The 19,530-nt window shown below is 34.9% G+C and overlaps 1 protein-coding gene across 15 annotated transcripts in view; it reads right to left on the bottom strand.

Annotated features, from left to right (window-relative positions):
• The window catches only part of BBS9 (Bardet-Biedl syndrome 9), a 468,999-nt gene that overhangs the window by 262,686 nt on the left and 186,783 nt on the right, over nucleotides 1–19,530 (bottom strand). For all 15 annotated transcript variants that reach the window (XR_002481520.1, XM_021709169.1, XM_021709171.1 and 12 more), the window contains one exon: nucleotides 3,159–3,340. Coding sequence is in view for 14 of the 15 variants with exons in the window: in XM_021709169.1 (XP_021564844.1) it covers nucleotides 3,159–3,340 (182 nt within the window). In the remaining variant the exon portion in view is untranslated. The remainder of the gene's footprint in view (nucleotides 1–3,158; nucleotides 3,341–19,530) is intronic.

The raw sequence follows: 19,530 nt of genomic DNA, 5'->3' as shown, positions 1-19,530 counted from the left end.
CCAACCATACTGCAAGATTTAGAATGAGAATTTTCATTACTTAGTGAGAGTACAAAAGGTTGCTCAATGCCCACCCATAAACATTCTTCAATTCTTTATTTAAAGCCCAGTTTCATTCTGAGCAGCAAAGTACTCAGCTAAAACACTTAGTCTCCCAGCCTGTTTTGCATCTTGGATGGCTAGTGAGACGTAAGTAGGAGCTATTCAGGGTGTGGCTTCCAGGAAAGCTCCTTAAGGGGGCTGACTCAGCTGCAGATGTGAGGGCAGAAGTTCCAAAAGCCATGTTGGACCAATAGATGACCCTGGGATAGAAGGAATCAGAGTCCCTGAAGACTGTGCAATGGCCAAGCCAACACTTGACTGCCCATCACTGGACTTCTTTTGCAAGAGAAAGATATAAACCTCTACCTCGTTTAAGCCACCTTATTTGGGTAGTATTCTGTTACATGCAGTCAGACATAGCCATATATAAACAAGGTCACCAAAAACAAGTATTTCTAGAATTCAGTGGTACCGTCAAGTTAGTTATTCCAGACATAATTCAAATGGAGTACAGACTTTCATTTATGTCCCCTTGTCTTACTGCTCTCTGTCCCTTCCTGAAAGCACAACTGTGTGGGCACTTACCTCAATGTGGTATCCAGTCTTTCATACCCACTCCAGGTAAGAACACGATTAACTGTCTAAATCATAAGAAAACTCTGTTTTTGAAAGTTCTTACCAGTAGATGTTGCTGACCACTGGTAACAAAAATGCTAAGCAGAGTCACATTAATGAGTTGAGTATGAAAAGCTTCAGAATCCATGAGCCATACAGAAATTATTACTATGATTTCATGCTTACAGTATACATTCCTCATATAACTTACACACATAAAATCTGCTTCAAAAACACTTTTATTACAGTAGATAATATACTCCATGTGTACAACAAAATGTACTCCTTATATTGGCTTTAAATTTTGCTGCAACTCCTACTTTGAAAAAAATTTTAAAAGCTTTAAGTACCCACAAGACTGTGAACTTTTTTGCAAGTTAAAGTCACTGTACTAAAATAAGTGGTATTTAGATGAATAATGAGGTCATCAAAAAGTTAAGAGTTTTAACTTCTCATAATGTTCTTTAATGAAATAATTTGGTGCTTTTATATAATTATAGGTATTTTAATAAACAAACATACCACAGTCCTATACAGGATACTACATTTTTTTCCACATCTATTAATACAATATTTTTAAAACATCCCTTTTTTTCTTTCTCAGGAAAAAAAAATGATGGTGACAAAGAAGGGGCAAGAAACTTCAAACATTAACTAAAATCTGAGGTTATGTTAATAATGAACTGTGCACCTACGTCTGTGGATACATCCTTAGCTTAATTGGCAATTATTCCAAGATACCTAGAAGGATCAAGGTAACAAGTAAAACAGCCTAACCTTCTCACTACAGTCACCAAGAAATAACTTTTAGCTGTAAAGGATTTTCTTAGAAATTTCATACATAATTAATATTAATCAAAATATCATTAGCATATTGCTCATGGAAAAGGCAAACTTTTAAGACACAAAATTTGGAGTAAAAGCCAGATTATCTAATAAACTCTAGAAACTTTATGTTTCATATATATTTCGCTCTTCCCCAATTTTTATATATATATCCAATTATATTTTTAATGACAAAATGAGACTGACAATTCTATTAATCTCAAGAATGCCAGTGTCAAAAATTGAAAAAAAAATTTATCACACTGTGACACATCCAATTTTAACCATTCTCTATTTGACATGGGGGTACTGACAACAAAGAGGCTTTTAAGTAACTAGAGGTACTTAAAAGACCCTAGTTTCACTGGTTTACTTTCAAAACTTTCTATAAGAACGTGTGAAGCCAAAGCATAATAACTATTTTAATATTCATATTTTTAAAATAATTATCTCAATTCCTCAGAACCAGAGGGATACAATCCCGGTAACACAGACTCAAAAATACATAAATCTAATAAAGTGATTGAATCAGTATTAAGATGGGCTCTCTTGTTTTGGTTGGCTTTTGATGCTTTGCTTCTTTTATTATTCCTACTTGTTGTAACATTTCTTTTCTGTAAAAGTAGTCCGTATTTTTTCTCATTAAAAAAATAGTTTTACCTGACCCTGAAAAGGGAACTTAAAGTAATGCTTTTCACATGTCCAACTCAAACTGCAAGATTGGTGTTTTGTTTCTTCTTTTAATTTACAATAAAATTATACCCTTGTGAGTCCCAAATAAAGACAATATTGAGCTATTCAAAACTCAGGAACTGAAAATATCATCAAACTCTGAGTCATTAAAAATCAGCATACCACAAGCTACACACCATTTGAACACCTAATTAACTACAAAAAAATTATATCACTAAATTCCAAATGACTACATTTTTGGTAACAAAATGGTAACTTGTGTGCTGCTCTGGTTTCTCTTAAAAGATACAACTAAAGTTTTCAGAAATATTGCAAGTTAATAAATGACAACTCCGCCGGGCTCGGTGGCTCAGCCTGTAATCCCAGTGCTTTGAGAGGCCGAGGTGAGTGGATTGCCTGAGCCCGCGCATTCGAGACCCGCCTGGGCAACTTGGCAAGATTTCATCTCTACAATAAATAAAAAATTAGCCGGGCGTGGTAGCGCGGGCCTGTAGTTCCAACTACTTGGAAAGCTGAGGTGGAAGAATCACCAGAGCCCAGCAGGTCGAGGCTGTAGTGGCCAGGAGCTGCCACTGCACTCCAGTCTGAGTGACAGAGTGAGACTCCAACTCAAAAAATATAAAAAATAAAAAAATAAATGACAACTCTAAACTTTAATGTTCTTTTCAAGGCCTAAAATCACTACTCAAAGAAGTATTTCTTTCTTTCTTAGAGTTAAAAAAAAAAAAAAACTAGATAGTGCTGTCTCTGTCTCTGAAAAACGTTAACAAAAGCGTTATCACAAATAGAACATATTTTCAGAAGCTGTCACATACAAAGTAAACACAAAGACCTCATGTGAGACAGAGTATGTTTTTACAAATATGACTAAGTCTGGAAGAGAAAATTAACTAATGCATACAAAACATTATTCATACACAAGATAATGTGGATTTTACTATGACTACTAAAATTAAATAACATAAAAGCTTCAAATGACATACCTTGTGACTTGTTAACATCTTTAATGACTTTCTGAAGTTCTTTCAATTCTATATCAAGTTCATCATAGTTTAGTTCTCTAGATTCCACTTTTGGAGCTTGGAACAGAGAAGGATCTGTCCCCAGGTATGAACACTGCAAGTGACCATCATCACTCAGAGTGATTATCACTCCCTTTAAATCACTACAATAAGAAAGAGAAAATGATTGACCAACTACATTTTTACTCAATTCAGCTTTAACATACTATCAAGTAAATGACTACATATCTATTTCTATAGTTTTACTTCAAAGCCCAACTCAAATGTTTAAAATATAATTTATATTTATAGAAGTACTCCCAAAGTTAAGATTCATTACAGAGGGGGCAAAAACAATTATTATAATGGCTATCACTTCTGGGGGCCTAACTACATGGCCAATACTGCTCTCAGAGCTTTTCAAGTACTGTTTTTAACCCTCACACCAGCTACCACTTGGTGGATTCATAATAAACATGTGAGCAACACTTGTAGAGGTACAAAGGATCAAGACAAGGAGCTGGGCTGCTGGCTGTCTAGAGACCAGTGACGAGGCACAGGACTATCCAAAGGACAGAATAATGAAGGTGGTTACTAGGGGAAGCCACAGGAGTCCTTGCCAAAAAAGTGCCCCTGCTCTCTTCCCATCCTTTTCCTTCTCTCTACCTTTGGAATTCATGTTGCCCTCTTTCCCCAGGTCTACCCATCATGGCTTCCCTCACACACTCTCTTATTCAAGTGGCCACTGGTTTGTTCTCCTCACTCTTAGATAGAAGCAGCCTATTGCCTCACTTAGTAGCTCACTTTTTTTCTATCACTCTTCTCATCTTGATTATCTCTTTTCCTCCCCCATTCTTTCACTCTTCCTTCTGGTTTAGGTTCCCTTATGTCTGTTTTACTCTAGAAACTAGCCGTAATATATAAATTATAAATAATTTTAGTATGCCTTTTTAAAAAACAAAAATGTGTTTTTCTGAGCATACCATAAAAAGCAGCTGAAATGAATATTGTATTTGTTTCCTCCCTAAATTTCCCAGAAGAAAAAAATTCAACATTGCCGTAAATTATTTTGAGGTGATATATAACAGATTATGTCTAATTTTTGTTTGTTATGCTTTCTGTAGTAATCTTTAATTTTAAAAAAATCCAACCCTGTTCTCATAGTTAGATATTAATCAAAAATAATGGAAAAATATGTGAGAGAAAAAAGACTTTTTAAAAGTTTCTGTTCATTTGAAGAAAAAAAAGGAGATAAGGTATTCAGCAGATAAGGCATATAAGAATCTAGGCTTATTCAGAGTGAATAAAAATTTTTAAACTGCCCAACTCAAGGTCATGGCAAGTAGTCATCTCATTAATCTTAAAACTCAAGTAGATTGATAATAGATACAACTATTGCTCAGTCCTTCTCAAAAGGTGGCCACCAGTATCCACTTCACCACCTCCCTTAAACACAACATTCCTATACACACCTTCTCCAGGGCTGGCTCAGGTACAACCAGTGCCACATAACCTTGTGATGTGACATCAGGTAAATACAAAAATAGACTGATACCACTGATTCAACAGCTAAAGAACAAGACTAGGAGATAGGAGACTTGAGTTCTAGTTCTGATTCTGTCCCTGTGAAGCTGAGTCAACTTGATGAAGTCTTCCTAAAGGTTCTTTATCACCAAAATGTGAAGTTAAGACTAGATAATGCCCAAAAGTCTTTAAGTTTTGTCGGTTCTGCCATTTACCTCAGAAAATAAATACCCCCAAAATGAAGGTATTTTCCTAAAATAAAGTGTGGACCTTTAGTCTTGAACCTTTCCTTATAGGCAACTGAAGCCAGCTAGTGACCAAGGAAAGCCTAACTTCTTAGCTCTTAACAAGCCCATTTCAAGAGGGCAAACAGTTGCTCCCTCGAAGCTGTGATTGTAGTCTGTTCCCCATTCTAACTAGCCCCACAAAGGTCTAGGAACCCCGTAAGTCCTCAGGAAACCCTAGGACGCTAAAGGGAGGATTTCTGGCTAACTTCTCAAAGAATGTGGACATCATCAGTTCTTTGAATTCAAATGGGCATTACCAATTCATCCTTACAGTAGTTCATAATATAGGCAAGCTAGCATGACCCAATACAAGTAGCCCTCCCTATCTAAATGTATTTGATCTTTGAGTTGGATGGTTTATTACTAAATCAGTTTTGCTCCATTATTTTACACAGCAAATAGCAACAATTTAGATATAAGAAATTGATCTAAAAAATCATCTGAACCTATTAAGTTTCTGAATTCAGATAGGAAGAGTTTGGATAATAGGAAATTCATGTATTTCTTCAGACTCTCCAAAAACCCTTTTTACTGGTATTTGAGGAATTCAATGTAAAAGGGAGGAGCCACGCTGTCTTCCCTCACTGAAAGAACTTAATAAATATCACCAGAAGGTCTGCATAGCTAAAATAATTACGGAACTTAAGCAATTTAGTTTTTTAAAAATCAATGGCATCAGAGCCATTGCATATAATTTAATCAAATCACAGAAATGTACACCATAGATTAATTCATTTTATTACATTTTTTATTCGACAGGTATACGACAATAAGCTCTAAAAACTTCAGAATAAATCAGGGGAGTTTCTGTCTAAAACACCTATGATGAACAAAGACTTTGACTCATCATGCAAAGAATAACTTCGAAAATATTTATATTGCTCCTAAAGTTAAGCCCAATTTAAGTATGAAGAGAAAAAACACATCAAGATTTTTAAAAAATTATTTCTACTGAATAAATATTTTATGTAATAATATTGTCTACATGGGTTATTAAATAAGGTTCTGTGAATGATGGAATTTTATGCTAAAAGGGACCATCAATTAAATCTAGCATCATGTTCCCTATTTTGTCCATCTTAACATCAGAGTTAACACTGACAAAATTAAAGTCTGCATTATTAATGGTTTTTGAAGCACATCCACTAACTCAAAGAACCAGAATAGTGAACCTTATGAAGAATCAAGTTCAGTGATGTTATATTCCTAGAACACATAATTATTTTGTGATTTCAGCAATGAGGCATGAAATTAAACAACAGAGTTGTGTTTAAGAATCTGTAAGTAATTGTTTCATCACTCAGTAAACAGATCCCTGCCTTAATAATACATTAAAATAAAGTTCCAGATGGACTTTGAAAGTTAAATTTTAAAATATGAAACTACAAAAATATTTATCTTCCTTTGGTATGGGAAGAACTTTTGCTGCAAGAAAGCAACTGAGAACACTACAAAGGAAAAGACCTCTAAATTAAACCACAGAAAAATTTTAAACTTGTTATAGGCTTAAGAATACAACATAGTAAGAACAAAAGACTAACTGGGAAAACATTGGCAACCAACGTAAAATACAAAATTTTAAGTTGAACCATATGAATTTGGTGATAGTCAACTGTTTTTGACCTTCAAAAATGATTTTATATGTTGACCTGATATGAAAATAACTTTTACAAATCAATAAAAATAAGATTATATTCCATCAGAAAAAAGTCAAAGGATATATACAGACAAATCACACACAAAAATAATACAATTAATAGAAAAATTCCAAAATCAAGGAAATGTATATTTTAAACTATTTTTTAAAGCTATATTTGATTACCACTGAAAACTAGCAAAAAATTATATTTAATAACTTATTAGAGAACTACATGGAAATAGAAATTCTCATAAATTTTTGATAGAAATGTAAATTTGTTAAAATCCTTTTAGCGAACACTTGAGAAATATTTATCAAAAGCCTTAAAAAGGCTCATTGCCTTTTACACAGTAATCTCCTTTCATGACTATTTTTAAATTTAGAAATAACCCAAATGATAAAAGGGAAATATTTTAAAGTCACAGTATATGTATCACAGAATATTTTTAAGACACTAAAAATCATGTCTCATAAAATATCTATCAGAAAAATAGTAAAAAAGATATATTACAAGTAAAAGCAAAATATAATGCTGTATGTATATTTTATTCTAAGTTTATAAAAATATATGTATAAAACAGATTAGAAAAACACACCTAAGTACTAATAGAATGGTGATTATCTCTAGCTAGCAAAATTATTAGTTATTTTCATTATGCTTTACAGACACAAAATATGATAAGTAAACTTCTTTTTTAAGGAAAAATATATTCTATTTCCGATCCCCAGAGACTGAATTTAAATCAGATTAAACATCTTTGGAATTCAGAACATTTATCTGGTTATTTTTCTGACCAGGCTAATCTATAAAATATGCAACATCAAAGTAACTGAAGGATAACTCACAATAGAAAGTGGACAGTTTATTTCATTTGCTAATACAATAAAACAAAGAAATAATAGTTTTAAAAACAAATAAAAATAACATGCATTATATCTAATGGTCTTTTTTCCAGTTTCATGGTATGCAAAACAGAAACATTTCAAGTTATCATATTGTCAAAGTCTGGCTTTTATTAATATATATAGATACCAAAGAAATCTTAAAAACATAAATATTATTTATTGCACCCAACTTTTACTCTATCTCAGTAAGGAGGCCATGATAGAAAGGCAATACCCTTCAAGTACAGTCAGGCATACTTGGTGCATACAGCTTTTTCTCAGTTACAAAGTACTGGACATGGACACCTGAACTTATTTTGAATCAGTCCATCATCATTCAGTTAAGACATTTTTATTGAGCATCTAATATAACAGAAACTACAAAGGCAAATAAGACATGGTGCTTGTCCTATAAAAAACTTTGGTCTAATTGGAAAGGGAAAAACATTTTAAAAAAAAAGCAACTGCAATCCAATATGGCAAATATAGCACAGTAGGAAGGGAGTACAGTGACCCTGCATCATGAGAGAGTAGAACAAGACTTCATAGGGCAGAGGATACAGACACTGGACTTTGATCTACAAGCAGATCCTCAAAGATGAAAAAGAATGAACAGACTGAAGGTAGTGGACTCTAACCTGGGTGAACTCAATCAGTCTTGACACTTCAAATACCTTCTTTATGCTGGCTCCCACCTTTATTTCTCCAGCCACACCTCTCTTCCAAAATCCAGACGTGTACATCCAGCAACCTACTTGATATCTCCACATGGAAGGCCAACAGACATCTAATACTCAATATGGTTATAACTAAGTTCCTGAATTTGGCCCTACCTGTTCAACCCAAACTTTCTACTCTTACATCTTTCATATTTCTGTTGTTGGTAACTCTATTCTCTAAGCTACTTAAGCAAAAAGAACCTCAGAGTCATCCTTAACTCCCCTTCCCTTTTTTCCTCTTGCACCCATGTACATTCCATCAACAAATACTGCCAGCCCTATTTTTAAAATATGTCCAGAATCCAATCATTTCTCACCAAGTCCACTACTGAATGCCCAAAAAAACACACTTTCATATCACCTGGATAACTAACTGCTATTAACCAGTCTCTATCCCTGTGCTTCTACAGTGACATCCCAACACAGCAGTAAGAATGTTTGTGTAGCATACAACCTTCAAGCAGCCTCCCCTGGCACTCATATTAAAAGCTCAAGTGATTACTAGAATCTTCAAGGCCCCACATACTATGTCCTCCACCTCAGTTCCATGTCCTAGTGTTCCCTGTTTAATTCCCTATTCTCCAGCACAGCCATATGTTAGTTAGTTAAATACTCTAACACGATGCTGTGATATAAAACATATTGAAAGTGTTTAGAAATGTTCATGGTGCATTTAAGTATGTAATCAGTAAACTCATCACATTAATAGAGTATAGACCAGTTCAGATATTATTGAGCCCACAGTCAGTCATATATGTCACATGCTGCCTATTAATCATGAATAACTGGGCCACTAATATGTCTACAAGGGGCTGGTTTCTGAAAAAATGATTTTTTATAGTCTTTTACCTCAGATTCTTAGGACTACTCTAGCACACGCCTGTCTCAAGGCATTTATATTTGCCCTTTTATCTGCCTGGAACTCACATTATTTTTCCAGATACCCACATGGATAGCTCCTTCTCTTCCTTTAGGTCATTGCTTAAATGCAATCTGCTCAGTAAAGACTTATCTGACCACACTATCTAAAAAGCCAACCATTCCCACACCACCTCCACCCCCTACACTCCTTATCCTTCCCCTATACTTTATATTTTTCCATAGCACTATTCTGATATACTATTAGCACATTATTTGCTTGTTTATTATTTGTTTTCATTCTCTTCCCACTAGAATGTAAGCCCTACAAGGCAAGGAATGTTGCTTTATTCACTTTTTTGATAGCTTGAATATTGTCTGGCACCTAGTAGAAACTCAATACAGCTTTGTTGATTGAATGAATGAGAAAGAGAGAGTTCAGTCTCAATTTTTCCCAGGCCTTATATGTTACTTTAAAAAGAACAAAATGGAGCCAGGCTTGGTGGTATGCTGTAGTCCCAACTACACAGAAGGCTGAGGCAGGAGGATTGCTTGAGCCCAGGAGTTGGAGGCTGTGGTGAGGCATAATTGTACCACTGCACTCCACCTGGGCAACAGACTGAGTGAAACTCTGTCTCAAAAAAGAAGAATAAAAAAATTTAAAAAACAAAATAAATAATTAAAGTGCACTGGTATTATTCTTTTTTTAACAGCACAATTTCAAAAATGCCAGGCATATGAGATGGTCTCCAGTTAGCTATAATTTTGATTAAAGGGAGACCACAGCTTGACTTAAAGTCAATGAACATTTATGAAATACCTACTAAACCCAGGCTGATTTATTTAAATACAAAATGGTTATGATATGTGTCACTTTGATAAACACAGTTGATTCCACTAACCTAGCTGGCCAAGAAGGTATCCTCCCAATTCAGTACCACTCTATATGCTTGTCTCTCAACAATAAGCTTTTGGTCAGAGCAGCTACCCCTTCTAAGACTTCATTCAATATTTATTAAATGCCTTCAGTATACCAGGTATTGTGCTGAGTGTTGGAGATTTATATAATTGAACAAAACAGATTCATATATTAATAACTGAAAATAGTCCTTGCCCAAAATTATAGAAAGAGATACTAAATAACTTTAATAACATTTGGTAAGTGCTGAAAAAAAGAAGTGGACAGACTAGATATAAACATATAGACATAGATCTCAAAGGAACTTGAACTAGGTGGTGGGAATAAGGTCATCCCTTATTGTAGGAACAATGGTTGCAAGAGACCTCATTATCTGAGGAAGTAAAATTTAAGCCAAAATATAAAAGATAAATGGGGAGTTTGGCGGCAGTGGGATAATAAGGAACAAGTGTTGTAAAAAGCTTATTCAAAAAGAAGAACCAATAAGCATAAAGACTCAAAACAAGAAGATATATGAAACATTCAAGTGAAATAAAAAAGCCCAGAGTGGCTAGAACAAAGAAAGTTCAGAGGGAGATTAGGTTAAGACAAGCCAAGAAACTACAAAGGTTCCATGTTTTTGCTATTGTGAATAATGCTGCAATAAACATGCATATGCAGGTATCTTTTTCATTGTACACATACATGATGGAATATTACACAGTCATAAAGAAGGACAAAATTACGAACTTTGTAGCAACTTGGATGGATTTAGAGTCTATAATACTCAGTGATCTATCACAGAAACAAAGAATTGAGTATGTGTTCTACTCATAAGCGGACCCTGAACAATTATCATAATACTATATAAGAAAGGGAATGGCAGTAGTGGGAAACTGCCAGGGGAGGGAGAGGGAGTCACACTTCATCAATAAGGTTCCTGATCTCAAACCAGTCAAAGTGGGAACCAAGGTGAGGCCCAAACTTTACCAGTTCAATGACCACTTGTATATCTAATTCTGAATTAGACCACACATCTTTAAAATAAAAAATAAAAAAAGAAACTACAAAGGGTAAATCACAAAGGCTTTTTAGACTCACGCAGTAGGAAAGCATGTAAAGGTTATAAGCTTGGGAGTGAGGGTTGAGACAACCATATTCACCTTTGACAAAGATCTCTTCTGATTTCAATGTGAAGAGACTACTTTGGGTGAGGTTAACACAGCAAACCCAGGCAAGGAAAGATGATAGCCCAGACAAGAAAAACAGAAACAGAGAGAAGACAGATCCACAATATCTTTAGGAGGTACAATCACATTATTAAATTCAATCTCCCTAATAACCCTTTGAGAAAAAGGTATTGCATTCAATTTGCCAAGGAGAGAGAGAGAGAGAGACAAGCCCAAAGCAGAAAAAGTAAGAGATTATGGTTGCCAGGAGATAATAAACAAGAATTGTAGATATGAGCCAGACTTTCTGGCTTCAGATCTGAAACTCTCCACTACCACATAGCTACCCTCAGAAGGCAGCAAATGACACTTCATATAACATTTGTTGACTATGTGTTCAACAAATATAAAATGCTACAGAACAGAAAGATTTTATGTTTAACTGAACATTTTAAATAGATTGCAGAAGTTTTTTTCCCCATTGTTTTTCGAAACACAATGCTTAAGTATTCAAGAATCAAATATAAAGTAAAAAAGAAAAGGAAAAGGAGGCACCAATTCTATACATGTTAAGGTAGTGATATTTGCCCTTAATCTGCAAAGCTAAAATACAGAATAACTGTGATTGCTTCCTCATATTGAAATGAAATTAGCTAACATAACTATTTGGAATTCAGTGGTAAATGCATATTTTATAGCCATTTAGAAGTTGTTATCGTCAACAGGTACCAAACAAAGAACTGAGTACCACATGTTCTCACTCATAAGTGAACCCTGAACAATTATCATAGTACTATAAGAAAGGGATTGGCAGTAGTGGGAAACTGCCATGGGAGGGAGGAGGGGGACACTTCATCAATAAGGGTACCTGATCTCAAACCAGGTGAAGTGGGGACCAAAGTGAGGCCCAAACTTTAACTGTACAATGACCACTTATATACCAAACCCTGAATTGTACCCCACATCTTTAAAATAAGATTTTTTTTAAAGAAATAAAAATTTTAGAATCTCTTTTGATGAGAGCTACCAATTGCTATAATTATCTAGGTTATAAAGTAGATTAATAAATATCTACAGAATCTAACCAGGATGTGACATTCTGTTTAGTTCTTATGAACACAAATATGCCTGAAATAAAGGAGAAATAATTTTCACATTGGAAATATCTCAAATTATAATCATTGTTCTTATGGTCAAATCAGCTTTGGATTTGTCAGTGCCTTTACTAAACTAACACTTAAATAGAAGACAAAAAGAACAAGGGTACTGTTCACAATTTTGTTCTACCCTCCTTTTTTATTTATTCTTCACTCCTCATTTCTCTACTATATTTCATTTATTTATCATTTATTCACTCATTTATCAAATATTTCCAAACACCTGTTTTATGCGAGATACCATCTGAAGTTCTACAGAAAATACACAAATAAATTAATTCAGAAAACAGTTCAAAAACAGCCAGGTATGGTGGCCCACGTTTGTAATCCCAGCACTTGAGAGGCCAAGCCAGGAGAATTGCTTGAGCCCAGAAGTTCGAGACAAGCCAGGGCAACATAGCAAGACCCTCTTTCTAAAAAAAAATTTGAAAAATTAGCCAGGTGTAGTGGCATGCACATGTAAATCTGGCTACTCAAGATGCTGAGACAGGAGGACTGTTTGAGCCCAGAAGTTCAAGGCTGTGGTGAGCTATGGTGATGCCACTGATCTCCAACCTGGGCAACAGAGAGAGATCCTGTCTCTAAAACACACAAACAAACAAAAAGACCACAATCCCATAAAAGACTAAAACATTCGCCTTGGCAAGTATAACATGGAGTAGATTATGTATGAGAAAGAACAGCAACCTGGAAGTAACATGTAGGAGATTAAAAAAGAAAAAGGAAAAATGGCTGATTGAGAATAAAGCCTAAAATTTTAAACTCTACTCTATGTACTTGTACAACCAGTAAAGGCTTTTGAGCTGGTGAGTGACATGAACAGAAATTTACTTTAAAAAGTTGGGAGGCCAAGGTCAGGGGACTGCCTGAGCCCACAGATTCAAAAACAGTCTGGGCAACGTGGCGAGACCTCATCTCTACAATAAATCAAAAAATTAGCTGGGCATGGTAGTGTGTACCTGTAGTTCCAGCTACTTGGAAGGCTGAGGTGGAAGAACACCTGAGCCCAGGCAGGTCGAAGATGGGGTGGCCGTGAGCATGCCACTACACTCCAGTTTGAACAACAGAGTGAGACTCCAACTCAAAAAAAAAAAAAAAAAAAGTTGCATTCTTAAAGATAAAGTACTATTTTTTTTAAAAAAAAAAAAAAAAAGGAAAGAAAAAATAAGTTGGTTCTCACCAAAGTGATCAATAAATAAAAGACAATTTAAATGAAAGTTCCAGCAGGCATTTTTTTTTAACCTGCCAGTTGATTTCCACAATTCAATGAAAATGAAAAAAGCAAAGAACAGAAAAACCATCTTGAAAAATGAGTAAGAGGGATGAAGAGGTTTTATAACTGACCTCAAAACACACTATAAGTCTACTGTAATCAAGACAGTGTGGTATTGGCATGAGAATAAATAGATCAATGGAACAGAATAGAGACTCCAAAAAACAAACGCACACTCATATGGTCAATTGATTTTCAACAAAGATGCCAAAGCAATTCAAAGGGGAAAGGAAAGTCTTTTCAACAAACAGTGTGGAACAACTGGATCTCAATATGGAAAAAAAATCACCTCACAGTATATAAAAAAAATTATACTGAGGTAGATCACAGATCTAAATGTAATGGCTAAACAGCTAAACATATAAGGATTTTGAAGAAAACAGAAGACAATATCTTAATGACTTGTAACAGACAGATTCCCCCAGATACAGGGAGCAAAAACCTTACAAATGACAAATCAGACCACTTCAAGTTTTGGAACTTTTGTTCATCAAAAGACAGTTTAAAAATGAATGGGTTCTCTCTCTCCCTCTCCCTCTCCCTCTCCCTCTCCTTCTCTCTCTCTGTCTCCCCGACCCGCGCACGCACGACCCGCGCACGCGCGTGTGTGTGTGTGTGTGTGTGCACGCGCTTGTGTCTCTTTCTCTCCTTCCATCCCTCTGTCCCTGAGCTGACTGATAAATAAACAAATAGACAAGTCAAAGACTGGAAGACAAATATTTACAAAACAAATTTCTGACAAAGGACTTGTGTCTTTTGTATATAAAGAATTATATCAAAAAATTTTTTAAAGTTAACTGGTCAAAAGAAGTGAATACACATTTCATAAAATATTTTTTAAAAGTATAAAAAAAGTATAACATCATTAGTTGTCAGAAAAATGTGAATTAAAATCACAATTAGCTACCACCACAAATAATTAGAATATTTAAATTTAAAAGATTGACAACACTAAATGTTGGAGAGGATGTGGAGCAACAAGAATGTTCATATATCACTGGTGAGAATGAAAAATGGTATAACTGCTTTGCAAAAAGTTTGGTAATTTTTTTAAAGAATAAATATACAACAACCCTTTGACCCAGCAAATCTACTCCTAGTTATACCCAAGATAAATGAAACACATGGAGAAAAATATTTATACTGGAAGACAGATTTTTAAAATGTGGTATATTCATTGGATAGAACATGACTCAGCAGTAAAAAATAAGTAGTCACTGTTACATACAAAAATGTAGATGAATGTATGGTATGAAAAAGTATGCTGAACAAAATAAGACAAAGATAAAAACATCCCTAATGTATGATTCCATTTATATAAAGTTGTAGGATAGACAACATAAACCTACGGTGAAAAAAGTGTGAACAGTGGTTACCTGGGAACAAGGGAGGCAGGATTATTAACTGAGAAAGGACTCAAAGAAATTTTCTAGGTGATGTAAAGTTGAGAGAGGTGTGAGGACATGGATATATTTATTTGTCAAAACTGCACAGCCAGGTTTTTATTTTTCGGTGTAAAAATACACACACACACACACACACACACACACACACACACACACACACACACATTTTTAAGACAGGGTCTCACTTATATGCAGTGGCATAATTCCAGCTCACCATAACCTCGACCTCCTGGGTTCAGACGAACTCCTGCCTCAGTCTCCCAAGTAGCTGTGACTATAGGGTATATGCCACTGCATTTAGCTAATTTTTATATTTTTTTTATAGACACAAGTTCTCCTTATGTTGCCCAAACTGGTGATTCTCCCGCCTCAGTTTCCCAAAATTCTGGGATTAAAGGCATGAGATACTATGCCCAGTCTAATATATGTCAATTTTACCTTACCAAAAGCAGTGAAAAAATAAGGTAAGCAGAAGTATAGAAAAAGCAAGCACATCAGAACATTGATAATTAGGAACCTAAGTGTTGTATACATGAGAGTTCACTGTACCATTCATTTACTTTGTATGCATTTGAAATTTTCCATAATTAAAAAAATTGAGGGGATTAAAAAAGAGAAAAATAAAATCACAAATCCGTGTGTATGTTTTGACATGTATATATACACACACGTATATATAAAATGATGCTACCAATCTACTACCTGTAGAGATGATGTATAAAATCTACCCTAACATGACCTGGTCCTGCCTAACGTTTTAGCTCTACGTTTATGCCAGGGATGTTCTCTTCTACCCCATTTAACCTTCTCCTCCACCCTCCCCATTTCTCCTTGTTAGTGTGGCAGACTGCAAATATAACCAAAATTTTCTCCTTCAAGGTAGTTACTGACCTTGCAATGAGACTTTACAGCTTCTTTCATCAAGGGTTGAAGTCTATTTCTCCATCCCTTGAATCTGGACTGAATTTGTATCCTGCTTTGGCTAAGAGAATTATGAGATCATCCTAGATTAAAGTAAACTGTAAATCCAGTGATGTGTATCCTTCTGAGAGACAGAAAAGGAGATGACAGAAAGGAAACTCAAAAGGGAAAACCATGTGAAAACCGAAGCACTTGTTGGAGTGATGAGTCTCCAAGTCAAGGAATACCAAGGGCTGCCAGCAGCTCCCAGAAGCTAGGAGAGAGGCATGAAACAGACTCTCTCTGAGAGGTTCCCAGGGGAACAAGCCCTGTTGACACCTTGATTTTAGACTTCTATCCTCTATAAGAGAATAAATTTCTGTTGTTTTAAGCCACCAAGTTTGTTATAATTTGTTACAGCAACCCCAGAAAACCAATACATGAACCAAAAGCAGAAAAATCATCTAAGTCCAGCCCAAAATTAACAACACACAGAATCATGACCTAAATAAATAATTGTTGTAAGCTACTAAGTTTTGAGATGATTTGTTACACAGTAAAGTTAATTGACACAATCACCCCAGCAAATGCCCACTCCTCTTTTAAAAACTATCCCATTCAAAGGCAAAAATAGACCATCTCTAACTTTCTAACCTCACTATATCCACAAAATAATGTTTCTATAAAAGCATCTATAAAATGTTGTTGCTTATATTTTTACACATTTGTCACTTTTGAGCAAACTATAAACTCCCCAAGGAGAAGGATTATGTGAGGTTGAACTTGTAACTGTCAATGTCAGACACAATGGCTTTATCCACATGAAATTTTCTTTAAAGATAAAATGTATCTGTATCTATAATATTTATGAGCAAATACAAAAACACTACAACATTTCACATACCAATCAATAACTATAGACTAACAAGTAAGTGTAGATCTCTTTAATTGTTCATAATAGTTCAAAGGAACCCTTGAAATCAATATAAAAAAAAACCAAACTTAATTTACTGCTATCTAATATTCCTTTCTTATTTCTTCTTATCATCAAATAATATGTTAATACCAAAAGACTATGCAGATGGTAGTTCTAATCTGGCACTGAGCCTTGAATGTATAAATGCCAAGAAAGCTAGTTTACAAATATATTCTCTCCTGAGAAAAAGGTTTATTTTTCTATTTTTTTAGTTAGTCTTGTTTTGTTTTGGTTTGGTTTTTATTTGAGGCCAAATAAAGGTGTGAACTATTTTATGTTATGTTATGTTATGTTATTTTAAGATATAGGGTACAATTCAGGATTAGGTACGTAAGTGGCTGTCATACAGGTGAAGTTTGGGTCTCCCACTGATCCTCACTTCATCTGGTTTGGGATCAGGTACCCTTATTGATGTTATGTGCTCCACTATTCCTGGCAGTGTCCCATGACTGCCAGGGTCTCACTCTGTTGCCTAAGCTGGAGAGTAGTGGCACAATAACTCACTGTAACCTTGAACTCCTGGGTTCAAGCAATCCTCTGGCTTTAGGCTCCCAAATAGCTAGAAGTATAACACCAGCATGCCCAGCATTTTTTTTTTTTTTTTTTTTTTTTTTTGTAGAGAGAGTCTTGCTATGTTGCCCAGGCTGGCCTCAAATTTCTAGCCTCATGCAATGCTTCCACCTCAGTCTCCCAAAATGCTGGGATTATAGGCATGAGCTATCATGTACAGCCAAAAGTTCATTTTTCTAAAGTGGAAGTTCAAGGCAATGAATCATGCCATAAAGAAATGTAGATATTGGAGTCCTTGCCTGATGCATAAAAGAAGACATGATCCAGGCCAAAAGTTTTCCAATGTATTAACCCTTTACTGGAAATAAGACAGGCGTTTAGCAAATTACCTGCATATTTTTAGCAATTATGTACTGAGAAGTTACTTTTGCAGTTTTTATAAATAACTATACCTTGCTGGTTCTTTCCTATACAGTTCTCAGGTAACACTTCATATCAATAGCCATTTCTAAATACAAAAACCTGGGAGCCAGGAAGAATCAGCCTTAGAATCTAAGTTTCCTGGTTCATAGTGATATATGTTTTGCTCACCATTTTATGCCAACTTCTCAAGAATAGAATATTTAAAACTATTTTTTAAGGGGTGCAATTTGAGGTTTATGTAAGTGGCTTTCAGTTATTATTGCTATCAACCATTAGCCTCAATAATCAAGAGCTAGATTATTTAATGGGAGCGACACAGTCATTAGAATGCCCAAGAAAAGGACAAGTAAAATAAGGGAGCCAAGGTCAGCTTCCAAATATATCAAAGAAGTAAGAACTCGGCAAAAAAGAAGTTGTCACAGCAAATTGCAGAAATTACACAGGTTATAGTAGGGAGACAGAACAAAATACCTTTTGTAATAAAGAAATGTCTAAGCATCAAGAACTCAGAGGTTAGCCTGTTTTTTTTAAACTAACACTTATTAGACATATTAGAAAGTCAACATAAAACTACTAAATCTGACTAATTATGTTCACAGACTAAACAAGTAAATTGCTAACCAAAGGAAAAAAAATGATATAACTTTCAGACATGTCTATTTTGCATTTTAGAAGCAAAGTATGTTTATAAGGATTTGACTAAACTATAACCTCTTTCATTATTGAAAAATATTTATTTAATACCTACTATGTTCAGGCACAATTCTAGAGGCTAAAGACAGGCATGTTTCACTGGTCATTTCCCTCAAACTTACAGTGAGTCACACAGACACATAAGCAAGGGGAACTATAGAAACAAAGAGGAAGAGCATCAAAACCAGAGATTGGGGGCGAGAATGCTTCCTAGAAGAAATGACATAAGCAGGAACTGGATAAGAGAAGGAAGAAGGTATTTCAGCAAAGTGTTCTCCACGAAGATCCAATGGAAGAGAAAATACATTTCCTCAGTCCACCTCAATCTCTAGATGGTATTTGGAAGTATTGCTCATGTCCCTCCCATTCACTCATTCAATAAGCATTCACTGTGAAGCTGCATGATGTTGTGTTGGAAAATATTTTTAGAGTAATAGCGTATTACATATCATCATGTCATAATGTACGACTCACTAAGGAAGACAGATACCTATATCCTGCTCTAGCTAATGCGAGACACTGTGTGTTAAAAGTAGTATCATGGATGAACAAAGTTCAATCATGACATAGAAAAGAACATTATACAATGTGCATCTTGTAAAACCAAGAAAATCTTAATGGAGGATTTGAAAAATAAGAAAATGTAGCCAAAAAGAGATGGAATGAAGAAAGGTATTTCAGGTGGAAAAGCAACAGGAGTGGAGATTTAGAGGTACGCGTTGTATGCCATTGCAAGTGCAATATGGCTAAATCACCGGTAAGAAACCTTCTTTTTGAAAAAGAGTAAATTCAGGAAAAATGCAAATTTTTCTTAACCACCCTATTTTTCTTTCCAAATTAAAACAGTTTTCTTTTTTAACCCACCAACAGTATAAAAGCGTTTAAAATAGTTTTTAATATGCCTCATGGGGGAAAATATATTTCTTACAATTTAGATTAACATCCCACTGCACAAAAGAATGTCAGTGGTAAAAAGTAATGGCCACTACTTTTAAGCCAGTAAAATGTTGATATACAGGCATTTCTGAGAAAAATCA

The sequence above is a fragment of the Carlito syrichta genome, unplaced genomic scaffold, assembly GCF_000164805.1.
Source record: "Carlito syrichta isolate Samal-C Ts95f unplaced genomic scaffold, Tarsius_syrichta-2.0.1 Scaffold169078, whole genome shotgun sequence".
Taxonomy (NCBI): Eukaryota; Metazoa; Chordata; class Mammalia; order Primates; family Tarsiidae; genus Carlito; species Carlito syrichta.
This window is presented reverse-complemented; position numbering and strand designations above follow the sequence as displayed.